Source organism: Copadichromis virginalis, linkage group LG6 (assembly GCF_057382275.1).
Source record: "Copadichromis virginalis isolate Kocher_CV1m ecotype Utaka linkage group LG6, C_Virginalis_male_GT1.1, whole genome shotgun sequence".
Lineage (NCBI taxonomy): Eukaryota > Metazoa > Chordata > Actinopteri > Cichliformes > Cichlidae > Copadichromis > Copadichromis virginalis.
The window spans coordinates 35,996,791-36,016,406 of NC_140623.1; the positions used below are offsets into that span (position 1 = coordinate 35,996,791).

The following is a 19,616-nucleotide window of genomic DNA, read 5'->3' on the forward strand; positions in this document are numbered from 1 at the left end:
CCGAAGGGGCCCGAGCGAGCCCCAGGGTCCAGGCCCCGACAAGCAGCCACCAGGAGTGAGGTGGTGCATACCTGAGCAGCAGGTAAGCGCATAGCCCCTCACGAGAGCCCTCAATATATACGTGTATTTAAAATTGAGAGGTGGGCAACGGCGCCAGAGGTGAGGTTGTACACCCTGACAGTCTTCTGGATGCCGTGTAGCGTGCCCACCCCTAAGGTCCTATATGTATGTGTTATGAGAGTGTGAGTAATGTGAATGTCTAAGTTGTGGGATAAAATTGAGGCACAGACAGCCAGAAGGGGACAGAGAGGGGGGGGAGGGATGCCTCCCCTGCACCCTGGTGATACACCTTCACCCCAAGGCCCTGCATGTGTGGGTGATTGTGGTGGAGCAGCAAGAGGGAGGCAGCTGGAGATGGGGAGGGGCAGGGAGGGGCAAGTGGCCCCTCCCTTCCTTTCCTTTGGCCAACTCACCCGCTGACCCCAGTAGGCACCCCCACACTCTGGAACCCACCAAGGCAAGGGGACCCAGGCCCATCTGGACCGGGGCCCAGTTCAGCAGCGCTGCCCGGACCCACATAGCCCGGGGCAGCCCACCTGACCCAACCACAGAGAAAAACTGCACCCACCCCATCATCCACTCATCTCCCACTTAGAACATTTCTAAATCTTAATGTTTGGTTTATTTCTGTGCTTTATTTGCTCCTGAGCAAACTGGTTTGGCTGAAATGAAAGTTAAGCTTCATAACTGGATGTTTTATTTAATCTTTAAGTCTTACTTGAAAAGCTTACAGTTTATATTTTGAACTGAATATTTCACCTGTCATATCCCCTGATGGAAAATGTGCCGTTCTTACTTTGCAGACTCTGAATTAAACATTAAAAATATTTTTAATTGAGGAGGAAACATTTTCACTGGGAGTGGAAACAGCATATTAATATGTGATGATCCTGAAGGCAGCTCCAGAGATAATCAAATTATGTTTTAAATATTTGTTCAATTGTCTTCCAAACCCCATTAGCCTATTGTAAGTTTTGAGTGTCTACTAAAATAATAATAAAAGCATTCGTGCCTTATTAGACATTATGAAACAAATCATATGTAAAAGTGAATTTTGCCAAAGTGCTTAAAATACTTCTTTTTTTAAATTATCTTTCTATACTATCTGAAATCTACTACATCATGTTTACCTTTTTATACTATGTCTAATTTCCATTGCAAATATTAATCGCAGTTAAATTAAGAGGGGATGGCAGTAAAAACTGGCGCTGAGATGATCAAGGACGTTCTCGGGAAGTCCAGATTCCCGCGTGAACTTACGAAGTACGGACTAGCAAGAACGCGAGTACGGACTTGCGTACTTGAGTATTGAGAAACAGCCAGATTCGGACAATAGGAACACATTTTACGACAGCAGTAATTGCTTTCCGGCAGAAGTAGGTTACAAAAAGGTGCGCGTTTCTAGGGAGATAGATAGGGAATGGTCCTTTGAGGAAGATGTAGAAGACGCGAGTTTCTCAGGTAAATAATCAGCTTGTTTGGCATTACCTCGCTGTTACCGAATAGTATCAATTCTCTCGTAAGGATCTCGAAGGATCGCTTGTGGGAGCAAGTATGTGCAAGTGCGTTCAAACAAGCTAAACATTAATACCCAGTTGTTAGCTTAAATAGCTAAAGACAAGCCATTAAGTTTCTATTTTAATGGCTAGATTTAGGTAGTGAGACTAGTTGGCTTAGCAGGCCAGTTCCGACGTAGCCAATGAGTAAATTAAATGAAAGTAACGTTAGCTAGCTCGAGCTAAGTTATCATCTTATCGGTTAGTTTACGTACTGCTTCGCTTCTGACATTAGCCTAAGAGGAACTGTTAAAACCGTCGAATTTGTAAAGGTTTGGGGTTGGAGATGACCCTTTTATTTATCTGTAATGTTTTGAAGCTGTGCTGTCGGGCTCACGGTTAGTCACCTGCGATCTGTGTCATCATAAATGAGTTGGTACGAACTTTAACCACGGTGTCAACGTCGCATATGGGAATTATTCAGCATGACTGTAGTAAACTTCTTTTAACTTTCGTTTCTTTGGGAAAGCATGAGAGAGAAGAGAGATAGATGCAAGTATGGTGAAAGACTCCTGTGGTTCGTATGATGGAAGGACTGGGAAAGGAGAGATCAACATGTGGCGCTAGATCCTTCCCATGGCTCGCTCACACCGAAACAGAGGCTTCAACCCTGCTATGGAAGCTCAAGGACTGCTTCTCCGCACATGAAACAAGCTCCCCTCATCAGACAGACAAAGTATGTATTTATCAGTACAGACATATGGAGCTTAATGAAGAAACTGAACTGTTTTCTAAATGAGAGATTAAAATGAAAATATTTCAGGTATGTTATCAAACCATTAATGTAAACTAATTTTTTTATTTTATTTTGCTGCGCAGTGTTATTTACCCCCTTACTGAGTACTAGAAAAAATAGTTGTCACACTTAAATGTTTCAGATCTATCAAATTTTAATATTGGATAAAGATAACAGTAAATACAAAATGCAATGTTTAAAATGAGGAGTTAATTTATTAAGTGAGGGAAGAGGTAGCTAACCTACCAGGCCCTATGTGCCGCCCTTGCCAGCAAGAGCAGCAGTAAAGTGTTTGTGGATAACACTTTACTGGGAATGATATGCATCACTGTGGAGAAATTTTGTCCCACTCTTCTGTAGCAGAATTGTTTTAATTCAACCATTGGTGGCTGTTTAAGGTCATGCCAAAAAAATCTAAATTTCATTTAAATATAGGCTTTGTATAGCCCACTCCAAAACCTTTGAGCCATTTAGAGGTGGATTCACTACTGTGTTCTGGACTGTTGTCCTGTTGCATAAAACAAGTAAACTTGAACTTCAGAGCACAAACTGATTGGGGGACATTCTCATTCAGGACTTTCTGTCAGTTACATCTAGTCATTCATGTCCTGAAACAGCAAAGAAGCCCCGGGCCATCACACCTTTGATATGATCCTTTTTTATAAAATGCTGATAGTTTTATGTGTGCTGTAACTTTAACTGATACAAGTGAGGCCTACAGGTTTTTTTTTTTTTTTTTAATTTTATTTTATTTTATACATGCTGGGTGAAGACATAATTTTGGGAGGCTTGCCATTCCTGGGAAGTTTCACCACTGTTCCAAGTTTTCTCCATTTGCACTTCATGGATTTTGTCATGGGTTACTGGAGTTCCAAACCCTTATAAATGGCTTTGTAATCCTTTACACACTGATAGATGTCAGTTACTTTTTCTCATCTGTTCTCGAGTATTTTTAGACTGTGGCATAATGTTGCTTTTTGAGATCTAGTTTCTTACTTCGCTTTGTCGGACATGCTCTATTTGAAGAAATTGCCAATTCATCTGACCTGAGAATAATCAGGCATGACTCTGGCTAGTGAAACTGAATTCAGCTTTCCAAAATATGTGGTTAATCAGTTAATTTAAGAAGGGGGGGGGGGGGGGACAGTTGCCTTTTCACATAGGGCCTGGTAGTGTTAGATAACTTTTTTTTTCTCTGAATAAAAATAATCATTTAAAAAGTTCATCTTGTCTTTTTCCAATAATAACATTTGCTTGTTGATCTTTTTTAGATGTTTTTTTTAAATATCGTAATCTTTTATTTATATATTTTAATTCATATAGATATGTCTTTATTATGGCTTTGAGAAGTCACAAGAAATTTACAGAACTAATGTGAAGTGATTTTTTTTTTCTTCTTTTCTTATTCAGAGCAATCACATGGACAACAGAAAGGCTGTACTGGATCTGAAAGATGTGCCTCCTCCACCACTGCACCATACTTCCTCTTCCCAGTTATCCCAGCCCTTCTCTCTGTCCTCTCTCCCATTGCCTCCTCCCTGCTTGCCGCCACCTCCCCCTCAGCTTGCACAAGACTCCTTCCAACAACCGCCACCACCTCATCAGCAACAAGAGGGGGCTAGCCCCAAAGTAAGCATTTGCGAGCACTGTGACCACAACAACACAGATGGCTTTGGGTTGTTGGGTGGCAGAGGTGTTGTTGGTAGCGGCAGCAATGCTGCAGGAGTTGTTTCGCTTTATATGGCCCCAGGGTCTCTGGGAGCACCGATCAGTACTAGTAGGTCTGGGCCTTGTTCTGTAGCCTCATCTGTTCATCAGTATAAACATAAATTTAGCTGTGGCACTGGAGGTGAAGCTTTTGATCCTTTATTCAGTCTTAGTTGCAAACCTCAGCTGTCCTCTTCTGTTGCTACCTCTCAACCTATTTCATCACACCCCTACCTCCCCTGCTGCTCAGGGCTTCTCCACACCTACCCAGCTGTACCTCTTTCTTTCAGTCAAGCCAGCCTCTTTCCCTCTTCAGCACCGATGGCATCCTCTCTCCCCTCTGTTTCCTCTCTACCTGCTAGCTTGCATGGCTCTTGCCTGACCTCTTCTGGCTTTTACACATGTGGTGTGGACTGCAGCGCATCAGCCAGAAGATCCCAAGGAAGTATACTCGGTGGTCACCCAAGCACCAGCACCATCACTACTACAGCCACTTCAGCACACTTCTTCTCTAATCCTATGCACCTAAATGTTGAACGCACTGTTTGTGTGAAGGGGGCACACTACTGTCAGGAGTGCTTATTTAAGGTTGGTCGATCTCTCTTCATTAAATTTGTGTGGCCTAAAGATGCAGGTATTTTTTTTACAAAATGTTGAGCTGAATCATGTGTGTTTAAGCTTTTATCGCTTTTCATATTTCTTGTTATTGCTTTTTTGTGTGTTTGAGCGTCTTGAATTTGTACCCTTTTGCAGCCTATGAATGGTCTGATGGCAGAGTCCGACAAGGTGCACCCAAGTGTTCCTATTCCTCAGACTGCTCCTATTCCTATTCCTATTTGTAATGGCTGTGGCACCTTCTCCGATGGCAAAATGCTCATGCCATCAACCAGTCTTGGCAAGACTGGACAGAAATATGGTTAGTGGAGTCAGTAATGCAGCAGTACAAATCGGCAACAAAACTGAACTGATTTTATTAACTATAAGCTTCCAAGAAACCTGAGTGTGCTTTAAAATGATCGCTTTGCTAGGATCACCAGAGGGTACTGGTCCCGAGAACATCCCTCCAGTCGGGGTCTTTTGGGACATTGAGAACTGCAGTGTCCCCAGTGGACGCTCTGCTGGAGCTGTGGTCCAACGAATTCGCAACCGCTTCTTCCAGGGTCATCGTGAGGCAGAATTCATTTGCGTTTGTGATATTAGCAAGGAGAGTAAAGCTGTCATCCAAGAGCTCAACAACTGCCAGGTATCAGTAATATTCAAGCAATAAAAGCAGTCTGAAATTACCCTAATTATGACAATACAAATACTGAGTTCTCTTCATGCTGGTAATTGGTTCTATAACATTAAGTATAGCTTGTCCTGAAGAGGTTAAAAAAAAGTTGTGCGTTCAGTATTTTTAGCTTGACTGATCAGCTTGTGATTTTTGTCTTAACACATCACACACTTTTAAAATATCCATACAGTTTGAGTGTGTATTCAGTCACTGCCTAAAAGGAGGAATAATTCAGACGCTTAATAATTGTACTTTTACAGGTTACTGTTGCACATATTAATGCCACAGCCAAGAATGCTGCAGATGACAAACTTCGTCAGAGCCTACGGCGCTTTGCTGAGACGCACACTGCACCTGCAACTGTTGTACTGGTATCCTGTAAGTTCACCTCTGATTACTTGTAATGAACTACAGCCATGTTACCACACATACATTTGTGATAACACAGGTCACCTTTTTATTAACAGCTGATGTGAATTTTGCAAGCGAGTTGAGTGACCTGCGTCATCGCCATGGTTTCCATGTAATCCTGGTTCATGGCAGCCATACATCTTCAGCTCTACTGCAGCATGCCAACAGCCATGTGCCCTTTCAGGAGATAACAGCAGATCTGCCACCACGCATGCTTGTCAAAGCGCAGGTAGGCCTCATAAATGCTTCATTAAGATTTTAAGAGTACTTTTTAAACTGTCCTTTTATTAAGGTAAGTATACGCTAACAAAATTAACGAAGGACAAAATCTCGTTTTAATGTAAACTTGCCAAATGTGAAGAGCGATGCAGCTGGAATGTGAATTTCACACACGATTGAGTTACTAATCTAATAGTGGGAATTGGAAATCATTAATTGTTGCTAATCGTTAATATTGTCGGCCATTCCCACTTGTTTTTCCCAAGTAAAAAATAAATAAACGTTTTATTTTCTGAGTGTAAATAATACAAACCAGGCAGCCGCGGTGTCTTTTCCTCCCCTCCTTCAGCCCAGTTTCAACCACCTCTATGTGCACAACCTCCCTCTCAACTGTGACAAGAACATGCGGAACGCTGTGAAGCTCAGGCTCCGCCGGCTGTCAGACAACTGTGGCGGCAGAGTACTTGGTGTGTCCCAGGGCACAGCAGTCCTCCGCTTCGGCAGCCCTGAGGCAGCTACACGTGCCCGCAAGCGAATGGAAAATGAGGATGTGTTTGGCCACAGAATCAGCCTCTCCTTCTCCCCGCGGCCCAGAGACGATGCAAGTCCTGAGTCTGAGCTTCGTTCTCAGCCCCATCACTTGCCTCAGACTCTGGCCCGGACCTCTCAAACCCAGGATTCAATGTTCGGCCCTCCCCCATCTATAGCCTCCTTCTCTTTTCTGCCCCTGGAGACACCCAGGTCACCCAGAAGGCCACGGCGAGCAACCCGCCCCTGCCACACCCCTGGTCCGGTGGCTGAAAGGCCCTATAGCCCCAGGAGGGGTTGCAGTGGGCCTCCCGGTGGTGCTCCAGCCAAGCCCCATCAGGTCAGCAGACTCATCTGTGCCTGCTTCCCCTCAGCCTCCATTGCCATCTCTCTTTGTCTGGGCTGCTTTGTAAATCACTGTAGCTTCTCCTTCCCCCAGTGACCTTCTAATTGCTGCTTTGACTAACAGCTTGTAACTGTTAGCTCCTGCCTTTTGCCTGCGCATGTAATATGTGTTGCTTGTCCTTCATTAATCCACTCCTCTCCTGCTCGTCAGTCATCGTGTTATTGCATGAACGCCATATAGCTTTGTGTCTGTGGTTTTGCTCAGTATATCAGTGCTGATGTAGTTTGTGAGCTACCATTTTGTGTGTTTTGTCCAGGTTCTGCTTTATGTGCTGCTATAAGCGCTTTCTTTTCTTTTCTATTTTTCAAATTAATGAATTTACTTTTGGAGAAATTTGGACAGTGCTGATTTCTACTATGATTAAAAATGACCTCTAGTGGCTGATTCGGTTTGTCTTTTTCTGGTTTGTTTGTAACCAGTGTGACAAATGGGGGGGGAGCTGACCCATAAATTAACTGGGATGGACATTTAAGTCTCTTTGTAGTTAAACAGTAAGGAGAAAATGTAATTTAAGATTTCTCTTTAAGCACCAAAATTGAATGAAGACATTAAAGCCTAGGTTTTTTGTTGTTGTTTTGTTGTTAGTTTTTTTTAATATAAAGCCTTAGAGGTTTTTATATTTGAGGCTCACAATAAAACAAACGCAATGGGACTACCACAGTATTTTCAGTGTGCTGTTCTCATTGCTGCGAGGGCAAGTAGCAGAAAAGTTTGAACTGTCTCAGTATTCCTTTTATATCAGAGCAATTTACAGTGTTACACCCTTTAATGCAGTCAAGTTAATTTAAAAAATACAAGTTGTCCTTGGCTCAGTATGGGCCCTTCGTGAGTTTAGAACATAAGCAAGCACAGTTACGTAGTTACGTTACTTAACTGACGTCTATGAAATTTCTGTTTGATAAACAAAAATATATTGTAATCTGGAGAAAAATAATAAAAAATGTCTAAAATATTTGATCATAGTCCTGGAGATTCTTTGGTGCCAATCTAAAACCTTTTTGTTAATTATAAATTATTATTATTGCTTTTAATATGTAAGAAATTCCCTGAAAATGAGCTCTACGGTAAAGCAGTTTTTCCTTTTTTTGGCATTTTGAATGTACATCCCTAGTTAAACAGCAGTCCATGGTCTTTTCTGAGTTTCTCTGTTCTGCTTGTATTCGTATTTTGTAACTACTTGAACTAATCGCTTGACCATCCTGTTCCACACATGGACAGGATGGATACGACCATTATCTAGCAGGTCAATATCTACAACTTAACTTCTGCCTTCCCTGCTTGATCCAGGAGCTGGGCAGTTTGGAGGGGAAGGCCAGAATGAACTTTCAGCACTTGGAAAAGGGATGTGCTGCCTCGTCTTCGACCCAGAATAATGGTGAGGCTGGAGCACTGGAGCAACTAACTAAGCCTGGTCTCACTGTAGAATCCATCTACAGCCAGAGGTACACACAGAGATGGCGGGAATAAATTTTCAACTGAAAATAAAATGTTTGTCATGTTTGCGTCATGTTGTTTATCTGCATGTGCCTGTTGTTCATCTTTCTGTATAGCAGAGAGGACTCCAGCCCTCAAAGTGCAACTGAATCCCCTGTTGACCAAGTGGACAGGAACTCAGGGGAGTTCCAGATTAGCACACCCTCCGCCTTCAGCAAGTTGAACCTACACAGAAGCTTCAGCCCCCTCGTCTTATCTCAGGGCTCCTGGTCTTCCAGGTTACCTACTGCTGCATGCAAATTATAAACCATGCGTAATGATAAATGTAATTTTAATTATGTTTTTATTGCATCTCTCCATTCTCTAACATAAGGAGTGCATCCCCTTGCCTATCCAGCCGTTCCTCACCTCTGATTGCTGCCCCTCGTAGCCCTTGTTCTGAAGCTTCTGAGCCTTTCTCAGAGGGAGCAGAGATCCAGGTTGCCAACCTGGACTACAGAATGTCTCGCAAGGATCTGCAGCAAACTTTAAATGACACCTTCTCCCGATACGGAAGGGTAAAGCGTAGTCAAATTATGCCAATATTTCATGCAATGCATATCTGTGTTCTGCTCACATCTAAGTAGTTTGTATATGTTTTACCTACCCTTTCCTCTCAAAATCACTTTGTGGTATAACTTGTTTTGTTTAGGTAAAAAGTGTGGAGCTTAGCCCCCACACTGACTACCAGCTGAAGGCCACAATTCAGATGATGTCCCTGCAGCAGGCCATTAGTGCAGTCAGCGGCCTACACCGTTACAAGATCGGAGGCAAACGCATTCAGGTGTCTCTGATCACCGGTGGCAGCAACAAATCTCTTGCCATGCTCAGGTACATTTTATATATATTTTAGTTTGGAGCTTTAATATGTTGGTTACATTGTGAAATTTTAAAATTTAAATTGTTGTTTGGTCTATCGTGGTGACATTTGTGGTTGTTATTTTATAGCCCAGAGATAATCTCCATTCTTCAAGATGCTCCTGCCAGTTGCCTTCCTCTTTTCAAGTTCACTGAGATTTATGAGAAAAAGTCAGTATCTTTCTAAACTTGTTATTGTCTAATTTTTGCATACACATTTGGTGTTTGAGTATAGCATTCAAAAAATGAGATGGCAAAAAAATGTAGTAAAAGTATATACTCCAACTCTGCCCTGCTCTCTCCAGATATTCCCGTAAGCTCGTGGTTGGCGATCTGTATCGGCTCCCAGAGCTGGTTGCAGTGCGGGAGCAGGGAGGCTCAAGGTTTGTGTGCCTTCTGTCCAACAGCCAAATACGCCAGAGTCCACTGGGATCTTCCCAATCCCAGGAGGGCTCCTCCTCAGCAAGTGGGAGTCCTGTTGTGTTTGAGGAGTTGGAGTACCATGAACCTGTCTGCAGACAGCACTATTCACTGCAGGACTTCAGGTATACAACAGTTCGAAACCTTTATATTGTAGCGTAAGTTGACCTTTTTCCATCACTGACTGTTGTTCGTTTTTTTTTTTTTTTTTTTTTTTTTTTTGCAGTGAGGCCGACTTTGACCCTGATTCCTATAAAATCCCATTTGTTGTAATGTCTCTGAGCACACTAGCCTCAGAGGTCCACAGTCTGTTGCAGTCACATCAGGGCACACTTCCACTCCTCAGGTAAGAACTGGTTTATTACCTGTTACGTGTACGCATTTTTAATGTTAGAGTATATTTTCTGTCGTTATAAAGTTATTAAAAAGTTTAATTTCCATTTAGTTTTCCAGACTGTTATGCAGCAAAATTCAGACCACTTCAGCTTGGCAATGAGTCACTGGAAGGTGGTGTTCCTCTGGAGCACCTCGTCACCTGTGTTCCCAGTATCACAGTAGTCACAGCTCAAAATGGTTTCAAAGTCATCAAGTGGATCAACAATAAACCTCCGGTGCCAAACTCTGGTAGGTACATTTACAAATCCGGTTTTTATTGGAGTTTCATTTTCATTTTTCATAGTGCTGTTCAGACCTCTCATCTTGGGTGTGTTTTGGGGGTTTTTTTGTTGGTTTTTTGTTTTAAACTCTTTAACCATCTGATATGAGTTCTTGTAAAGTTATCAGGCAGTTTGCGTTTAGCTCAGGCAGCCCATTTCACCTTAACAATTTTTTTTTTTTTTTTTTTAAATTGTCACACAGAGCCATGGATTCAACGCTGCAAGAGTCCAGTCGGCAATCCACAGCTCATCCAGTTTAGCCGAGAGATTATTGACCTCTTAAAAAGTCAGCCGTCATGCATAATGCCAATCAGCAAATTCATTCCCTCATATCATCATCACTTTGCCAAGCAGTGCCGCGTCTCCGACTACGGCTTCTCTAAGCTGCTGGAGCTCCTCGAGGCTGTGCCACATGTTCTGCAGGTATTTTTAATGAGGACCACCCAGTGATGATCTTCCGATTGAACAATGTATTTGTTCATGTTGTCTTTGTTTATTTTATACGTTTTTCATTTTTCTAACCAACAGATCTTGGGTATGGGTACAAAGCGTTTACTGACTCTAACTCACCGAGCTCAAGTTAAACGCTTCACCCAAGACCTGCTTAAGCTGCTTAAGTTTCAAGCCAGCAAACAAGTGGCAATCAAGGACTTCATGCAGGCATACCATTGGTAATTAAACATAAATAGGACACGTGTGTTAGTTTCATAGGAGCGGAAAAACTGTTTGAATTATTAGTGGTGTGGGTGCTGTGATGCATTCTTTTGTGAATCAGGTGCTTCTCCAGAGACTGGAGAGTAACTGACTATGGGATATGTGACTTGATGGATCTGTTGACTGAGATCCCTGACACCACCATCACCATCACACAACAGCCCACCGACACAGTCATCTCAGTTCCTAAGAGGGGTGAGTGCATAACTGTCAATTTGGAAGTAGAATTTAAAAGCGCATTAGACTTGAGTTTAAAAAAGGATCTATTTTATTTTAATCTTCATTATTTTATTTTAATGATGCATTTCTTTTTGGTTGCCTATCACTAAAGTCGTTTTCTTTCTTTACTAGAGCGTACTATGGAAGAACTGGAGCGTACCAAGCAGTTTGGGAAGGAGGTGGTGGACCTGCTTCGCCACCAGCCTCACTGTCGAATGCCCTTCAGCAAGTTTATACCAACTTACCACCACCACTTTGGTCGCCAGTGTAAGCTCAGCCACTATGGGTTCACCAAGCTCATTGAGCTCTTTGAGGCAATCCCTGATGTCCTGATGGTGAGTGTGGCGTGCAGTAGGTTTTTGCTTTTGGCCAAGGCGATGCACGACGATCGAATCACTTCCAGTATGTACACAGCATAAGAAGTTTTGCCAGCATCAGTCACAGTGAACTGATGCTGCTTTGGTGATGAGACTTCTGGGAACGAATGGCATGGGGTTATTTTTCACTTAAGAGGATTTGCCATGCCTTTTGATTTCAGTCAGTGGATCAGGCCAGGTTTCTTTTTCCTGCATCTCCCTTGAGTGCTTGGATAGAACTGTCTTTGTAAATATAATTATGATGTCTGGGACTCTTGGTCTTCATGAAAAACAAACTTACCATTTAATGCCCTCGTCCTTCATCAGGTGCTGGAGTGCGGTGAGGAGAAAGTGCTGTCTCTCACTGAGGTTGAACGTATCAAAGCTCTGGCAGCTCAGCTGGTCAAGCTGCTGCGGGCTCAGAAAAACTCCAGTCTGCCTGTGAGTCAGCTGCTCACAGAGTACAGCAAAACCTTTGGTTACGGGCTACGCCTGCAAGACTTCGATGCAAGCTCCCTGCCTGCTCTGCTGACCAAACTCTGCCATGTTGTCAAGGTAAAGAAGAAAACATCCCCAGGGGAAGCTGTGTAAATCTATCTGCTGAGAAGCTCGCTGTTGCTTAGTTTAATAAAATAATAAAAATAGAGCTTGACACTTGACAGTCAGATGTTTTTTGTAAAGGCAGAAGCATGTGGTCATGTCTGCTAAAAATAAAATTAATAGATTTGTTGTCTCAGGGGTTTTGTCTTCATTATAAATTAGCCAGTTTATTAAATGCACAAAATGAAGTCTCGCACAAAAGTCCTGTCAGTCATCCTGGAGGTTATAAAGTTTTTAAAATCACAGTAAACGGTAAAAAGTCTCATTTCATATAACTTGGCATTTTCAGATATTCTTAACTACCCACTTTGTGCATTTCTGAAAGGTGGTGGATGGCGCGGATGGTCGGGAAGTGCAGCTGATCAACAGGAAGTCTCTGCGCTCTCTGACCTCACAGCTACTGGCACTGCTCATGTCCCAAGAAGATGAGAACATCACCAAAGGTTTGAAGGTGGAGGAGCTGAGCCAGTATTACCTAAGCGTTCACGGAGTTGCGCTAAACCCATGTGAATATGGGTTCCTTTCTCTCAGCGAGTTACTGAAGAGCCTTCCATACCTGGTCGAGGTGAGTACGAGAGTTTTCTTTGGGTTCCCCCCCCCCCCCAATACTTGATCCATAATCATCATCTTTTCACAGCTGTACCACGAGGAAACTGATGATACCACTCAAGCTGCCAGCAGTCATTGGGAAGAATTTGTGAGGCTAACCAGGCTTTACCAGTTTGCTCGTAATGTACGCGCGCTGCTCCACACCTACCATTACAACCAGATCTTCCTGACTGAGTTCCACGGAGCATACAACAAATTCACAGGCTGCAGCCTTGATCCACGTTTCTGTGGGTACACCAGCGTTGATGAGCTGCTCAGTGCGATTCCACAGGTATAGTTACTGCAGTAGAGACTGGAGCTCCTCTATAAGGAATCATTCTAAAACATGAACAGGCTTTCATTCAGATTTGCACCTTATGTGACATGGACTTACAGTGGGGCAAAAAAGTATTTAGTCAGCCACCGATTGTGCAAGTTCCCCCACCTAAAATGATGACAGAGGTCAGTAATTTGCACCAGAGGTACACTTCAACTGTGAGAGACAGAATGTGGAAAAAAAAAAATCCATGAATCCACATGGTAGGATTTGTAAAGAATTTATTCGTAAATCAGGGTGGAAAATAAGTATTTGGTCAATAACAAAAATACAACTCAATACTTTGTAACATAACCTTTGTTGGCAATAACAGAGGTCAAACGTTTACTATAGGTCTTTACCAGGTTTGCACACACAGTAGCTGGTATTTTGGCCCATTCCTCCATGCAGATCTTCTCGAGAGCAGTGATGTTTTGGGGCTGTCGCCGAGCAACACAGACTTTCAACTCCCGCCACAGATTTTCTATGGGGTTGAGGTCTGGAGACTGGCTAGGCCACTCCAGGACTTTCAAATGCTTCTTACGGAGCCACTCCTTTGTTGCCCGGGCGGTGTGTTTTGGATCATTGTCATGTTGGAAGACCCAGCCTCATTTCATCTTCAAAGTTCTCACTGATGGAAGGAGGTTTTGGCTTAAAATCTCACGATACATGGCCCCATTCATTCTGTCCTTAACACGGACCAGTCGTCCTGTCCCCTTGGCAGAAAAACAGCCCCATAGCATGATGTTTCCACCCCCATGCTTCACAGTAGGTATGGTGTTCTTGGGATGCAACTCAGTATTCTTCTTCCTCCAAACACGACGAGTTGAGTTTATACCAAAAAGTTCTACTTTGGTTTCATCTGACCACATGACATTCTCCCAATCCTCTGCTGTATCATCCATGTGCTCTCTGGCAAACTTCAGACGGGCCTGGACATGCACTGGCTTCAGCAGCGGAACACGTCTGGCACTGTGGGATTTGATTCCCTGCCGTTGTAGTGTGTTACTGATGGTGACCTTTGTTACTTTGGTCCCAGCTCTCTGCAGGTCATTCACCAGGTCCCCCCGTGTGGTTCTGGGATCTTTGCTCACCGTTCTCATGATCATTTTGACCCCACGGGATGAGATCTTGCGTGGAGCCCCAGATCGAGGGAGATTATCAGTGGTCTTGTATGTCTTCCATTTTCTGATGATTGCTCCCACAGTTGATTTTTTTCACACCAAGCTGCTTGCCTATTGTAGATTCACTCTTCCCAGTCTGGTGCAGGTCTACAATACTTTTCCTGGTGTCCTTCGAAAGCTCTTTGGTCTTGGCCATGGCGGAGTTTGGAGTCTGACTGTTTGAGGCTGTGGACAGGTGTCTTTTATACAGATGATGAGTTCAAACAGGTGCCATTCATACAGGTAACGAGTGGGGGACAGAAAAGCTTCTTACAGAAGACGTTACAGGTCTGTGAGAGCCAGAGATTTTCCTTGTTTGAGGTGACCAAATACTTATTTTCCACCCTAATTTATGAATAAATTCTTTACAAATCCTACCATGTGAATTCATGGATTTTTCTTTCACATTCTGTCTCTCACAGTTGAAGTGTACCTCTGGTGCAAATTACTGACCTCTGTCATCATTTTAAGTGGGGGAACTTGCACAATCGGTGGCTGACTAAATACTTTTTTGCCCCACTGTATGTGTGCATATGAGTGTGGACTCCCAAACAGCTTGTATTTACTTGTTTCTCTCCTTCAAAAACTCAGCTCCCTCTCAAGAATCTCCTTATGTGGATGAATTCAGCTTCACCTACTGATGATAGTAGTCAGAGTTCTGAACTCAGCTTAGTGAGTTCAGGGCATATATGAAGTAGTTCTCCACCTGCTGCAGGTTCTGGTGAGATTGGACCTCCAGTTTGTAGGAAACGGACTAATGCCACCAGCACCGTCTAAGATGGTGGAGCTTGAGTCAAAAATCCATTTTAGGGAAGGTTATAAATATTAAATATCACCGTATGGCAACCGGACAAGAACGCTAGATAGTGGTGGGGAAAAATGCAAGACAGGAAGAGCAGTTCACTAGTAAAGGGATGGCACATGGTTGTGTTCATAGTAGAAAATATTTTTAACCTTATATACTTTGGTGGCTGATAATAGACATGGGCAACCAGCCCAAGTAATCTTTGTGTGGGCAACACTGATCTAAATAAACTCTTAAACCTTTTCTCTATTGATCGCTTTTGTTAATGTCCTGAACTTTTGTGATAATTGTTTATTTCTATCAGTTCTCACCATTCAGTTTCTGATTTGTTCTCATCAGGTGATCTGGATCAAAGGGCATGGTCACAAGAGGATTATCGTTTTGAAGAACGATATGAAAGGTAAAGGTGTTGGGAGTCTTTCTTATTGAAAGTTCAGATTGAACTTTAGGTTACTGACATGCTCCACTGTGCTGACTGAAGTGATCAAACTAAAAGGTGATTTTTGGGTTGTGATTTCATGAGATGGCGGCTGTGCATTGTAAGAAAATTGTAATTAAAGTGCTTTGTCTGTGTGTTGTAGCAAAACCAAGCTGTTCAGTCTCCAACAGCCCCCAGCTGGAGAACACTGAGAGCCCGAGAGACAGCCCGATTAGCAGTGCAACATCTGGAGCTCAGAGTCCAGGTAATGGAAGTCATACATGACTGCTCAAGGTTTTTGTAGTCTTTAAAGATATACTGAAGAAAATCAGGAGTTCTGAAATAAGCTTTTTCTTAGCTTTACAAAAAAAATCATGGTGAAAAAAGCTCAATGCCTTTTTTTCAGTTTTCAGTTTTTTATGTTGCATCATTCTCTCCTCCTCTTAATTGGCTATTGTCGAGACCTCAAGTGTTGGCCAGCCTTTTTAATTGATTTTATTTTGTTTTACCTTCCAGGTGCTGATGCAGCTGCAGAGTCAGAGCTGCTGTGTCTGTCGTCTCCAGTGGACCTGCTGTGTGGCCCTGTTCCATCCTGCCTACCGTCGCCTCAGCTTCACCCCGACCCCGTTGTCGTCCAGCAGGCGGATCTGATTTACTTTGAGGAGAGAACTCCTCCACTACCAACAGGTGGTCCATCTGATTTATACTGTTTTTGTGGTATAAAATTAAAAGGATCAGTCTTATTTGCACCTTTTCCATCTGTAGTTAAGTGTGAGCTTGTTTGTTTGTATTGTTTGAACATGTGGTGGCACTGGCAGACGTCACAGCTGATCTACCTGCAAAGCGTGATGGCAGCACAGATGACTCTGCAGACCCCAGAGAACCACCACCACCACCTGACACAAAGACCCTCCTGTCCATGGACAGTCCCAGCAGAAGAGCTTCACGTAGTAGAATCAAATTAGCAGCCAACTTCTCATTCACGGCAGGCCTCTGATCCTCTCATATATACACATACAGTCTCACATACAGCAATACAAGTTTACATACAGTGTAACTCTAAATAAAAGAGTTGAACGGCTACACTAAACACATAACACAGAAGAGCATTGGTCTTGACCCTTTATGTCCTAACAGGCTGTTGCATTCTGCATTCTTCGTCATCACATTTGTGCCATTTTAGTTAGTTTTTGGTTTGTTTTTTCAGTTCAGTCTTCTAAGTTCACCAAACTGATTTGCTTCTTGCAGACTTTCTGCAATTCTGATTTGCCAAATGTCATCTGCTCGAACGTGTGTTTAGTTTCCTCCCAAGGGCAATTAATATCCATGAATGTGCATTTTCAGTTTAGAGCCATATTGTGTTGAACACTTTCAGTGAATGAGCTGAGTTTGTTGTCACTGTGAACAAAGTGGTAGAAAACAATGGGAGAAATGCTAGGGATGAGTAACTAGGTTTTCTGTATTACATCAAAGAAGTGTAGGTATTCACTGTTTACAAAAATACACGAAGGTTTTTAAAGAGATTTTTGTTAATGAACCACATTGAGAAACCTTCATAAATACTTCCTTGCTTTATCTCCAAGATATAAAATTTCATTTAGAACTTTCTTTGTAGCTAACCCCAGATATGTTGACCCAAACTAGCAGCTGAAGCATCCACCTGTTTCTTTCAGGTTTCTAAAGAAATTGCTTTTTAATCAGATATTCTTCTGTATTTTGTCTGTGTAAGGAAGTAGCCTCAGCATAGTGTTCAGTTCCTTTTTGTACTGTGTAGAGTATTTGGTCACCGGTAGAAGAGTTTGGCTTAAAATGTGTAGCGGATTGAGTGGCAATTAAATGCTGGGACTAAAGAGAAGCCAGGTCTTAACTGTTAAGACTGTGTTGTGGAAGCTGTCGGTCTTTGAACAGTTTTAGTTTTGCAACAGTTGCTGCTCTCCGGAACTTTTATTGTTGTATGTTCACTTAATTTATAGCAAAGACTTTGGCTTGTGTCTTCAGGGCCTCTAACGAAGGCCTCAAAAGTTATTAAAAAGAAAGGAAGAAAAAAAAAAAAAAAGGCACTTCAGTATTTCAGCCATGAGCGTGCTTAGTCAGCAGAAACTGACTTAAGCTTTGTCTTTAGTCAGCAGCCGGGGTGTGTGTGTTTTGTTTTAGTATTTTGTCTGTGTGTGTGTGTGGTTTACACTGGAGTAGGTGGTGTGAAATGTGCATGTTGTGCATAACTGAGTTTATGCATGGTGTAATTCCAGGAGAAGCAGAGGCAAACAGAAGGATTGTAAAGACGTTCTTTAAGACCAGTCTTTATTTCCACCGTGATGTTTAGATCCCAGAGTTGGCATCACCCCATGCAGCTGCTGTATACTGTAAGTGCTCAAGGTTTGTTGCTTTAACCTTGGAGCTGGTCGCCGCTGTATCACTGGTGATCCACTCGGTCTGAGATCTTGAGGGGAGCGGTGAGCACTCCTGAGCTTATGATTTTTAATGAGACTGAATAGTTGAGTTTTTAGGGAAAGAAGGTGATCGGTGATGGGTTTGAGGAACAGCATAGGGGGCTCTGGGAAGCCTCCTGAACAGATTGATGTGCACACAGAGGCCCTGCTGAGGCTCTCTGGAATCTGCCGGGCTTTTACAATGGTTTGTATCTGCCCCGGTGCTGAAAGGACTCACCATCTTTACCTCCCCACCCACTTTAATAGCAGTTTTAACTTACTGTTGTGGGTTAGTTTTCTCAAATTTCGTTTGTCTTGAGCATTTACCAGGCTGCTGGCTACTGAATTGCCACCAAACAATGTTGACTGCCTGTGACGTCGAGCACGACCAGGGTGCCACTGAAGTCAGAGGGTTGAAGCTGTTTTTGTTCAGTGAAAAGTTTAGAGAATGGGCAGCAGCCCATTTAATCAGTTTGTTTGCGTTCTCTGCCTGTTTAGTCAGTGTTCGAAGCATAACATGAGTCTTTCTGTCAGACATGAATTGAAAGATTTCCCCTAACAACTCACCAAAATGTCTGACATACAAATCAAAATGATTTTAATTATAGCTGTTATTGTTTATCTCTCCTGCAGGGTTTTGTTGACTGTCTGGAAGCCACTTTGATTAAAGACTCATTGGTTCAAAATCATTATTTAGAAGTGGTAATGATAGAAACGAGCTTAAAATGCGTACGAGAAATGAAGACATTACTTTTTAGTGAATTTGAGCAAACCCTAGCAGCTCCTCGGTGTACTGCAGTGACAACTACCTCTGATTTTATTTCGTTTTCACTTTGATTCAGTTACATCAATGAAAGGCTCTTATACCAGTCAACATATGCACTTATGCATAGTTTTGGTTTAATGAATGCGAGGCGTTTGCATGGTGGTTTAAACAAGTTTCTTCGTTGCCTGTGTATCTCACGTTGTCTTACTTTGAACTTTAATATTGCACATTTGTTCTTCTTCTCTGATTTATTCAGCAGTGTCCTTTAACCTTTTTTTTTCTTTTTAAACTGCCCAACTAATTTCCCCCTCCCCTTCCTTGTACTGCACTGTTTTACCACTGTGCTGCACCTAAAGTTGCTGTAACAGTCACATTGTTGAAGGGACCAAAAAAGATTTGCGTTAATAAATTTCACAAGCATCATTTCTGCCTCTTCTCATTATTCAAACATACACACGGTGAGTTCCTGAAAGATGCTCTTTATTTAAACATATATGTACAGGTAGTTTCAGCTTATTTTCTGCATATTTGTTCAATACTTTGACATTAGGACCTTCATAAATCCACTACAACTACAGAATGCTAAGTTATCAGAACAAAGGTAAAGTGACAGAGAGCAACACTTTACTTGACATGAGTCACACTAAAGTCCTAAATACACTCAAACACACACCATCTATTGGAGGCATTTACAGCAGAGTTGCATTCATTTCCTGGAGTTTATCATTTTAAAAACGCAAGACTTAAGTTCAAAGGATGCATGTTGTTTCTCTGCAATATCCAGAATGATGATGAATGATGTCTCACTACCACAGTGAACACTTCCTGGCAGCTGATGATGCAGATTTTAATATGGCCTCTGATGTGCTGATTTGGGGAGGAGGGTAAATGTGATGATGGAAGATCAAGTGTTGGCATATACAGGCATTAAAGTCATCA

General features: G+C 42.5%; 1 protein-coding gene across 7 annotated transcripts; it reads left to right on the forward strand.

Annotated features, from left to right (window-relative positions):
• Nucleotides 1-1,359: 1,359 nt before the first annotated feature.
• marf1 (meiosis regulator and mRNA stability factor 1) lies at nucleotides 1,360-19,100 on the forward strand. Of its 7 annotated transcripts, none has more exons than XM_085460201.1 (27): nucleotides 1,360-1,521; nucleotides 2,086-2,292; nucleotides 3,763-4,647; nucleotides 4,813-4,975; nucleotides 5,088-5,302; nucleotides 5,593-5,710; nucleotides 5,800-5,972; nucleotides 6,312-6,830; nucleotides 8,184-8,338; nucleotides 8,447-8,608; nucleotides 8,704-8,887; nucleotides 9,022-9,200; nucleotides 9,318-9,398; nucleotides 9,533-9,772; nucleotides 9,874-9,993; nucleotides 10,093-10,271; nucleotides 10,506-10,726; nucleotides 10,832-10,974; nucleotides 11,079-11,212; nucleotides 11,369-11,571; nucleotides 11,920-12,147; nucleotides 12,518-12,757; nucleotides 12,830-13,072; nucleotides 15,404-15,464; nucleotides 15,646-15,747; nucleotides 15,999-16,169; nucleotides 16,301-19,100. In XM_085460201.1, exons 2-27 carry the CDS (start codon nucleotides 2,140-2,142, stop codon nucleotides 16,477-16,479), a joined length of 5,451 nt encoding a protein of 1,816 aa, XP_085316327.1. In that variant the 5' UTR covers nucleotides 1,360-1,521; nucleotides 2,086-2,139; the 3' UTR covers nucleotides 16,480-19,100. The 7 variants fall into 7 exon arrangements, with proteins under 7 accessions (XP_085316327.1, XP_085316329.1, XP_085316330.1 ...); XM_085460203.1 differs by having other exon boundaries at nucleotides 8,450-8,608; XM_085460204.1 differs by having other exon boundaries at nucleotides 6,696-6,830.
• The last annotated feature ends 516 nt before the right edge of the window (nucleotides 19,101-19,616 follow it).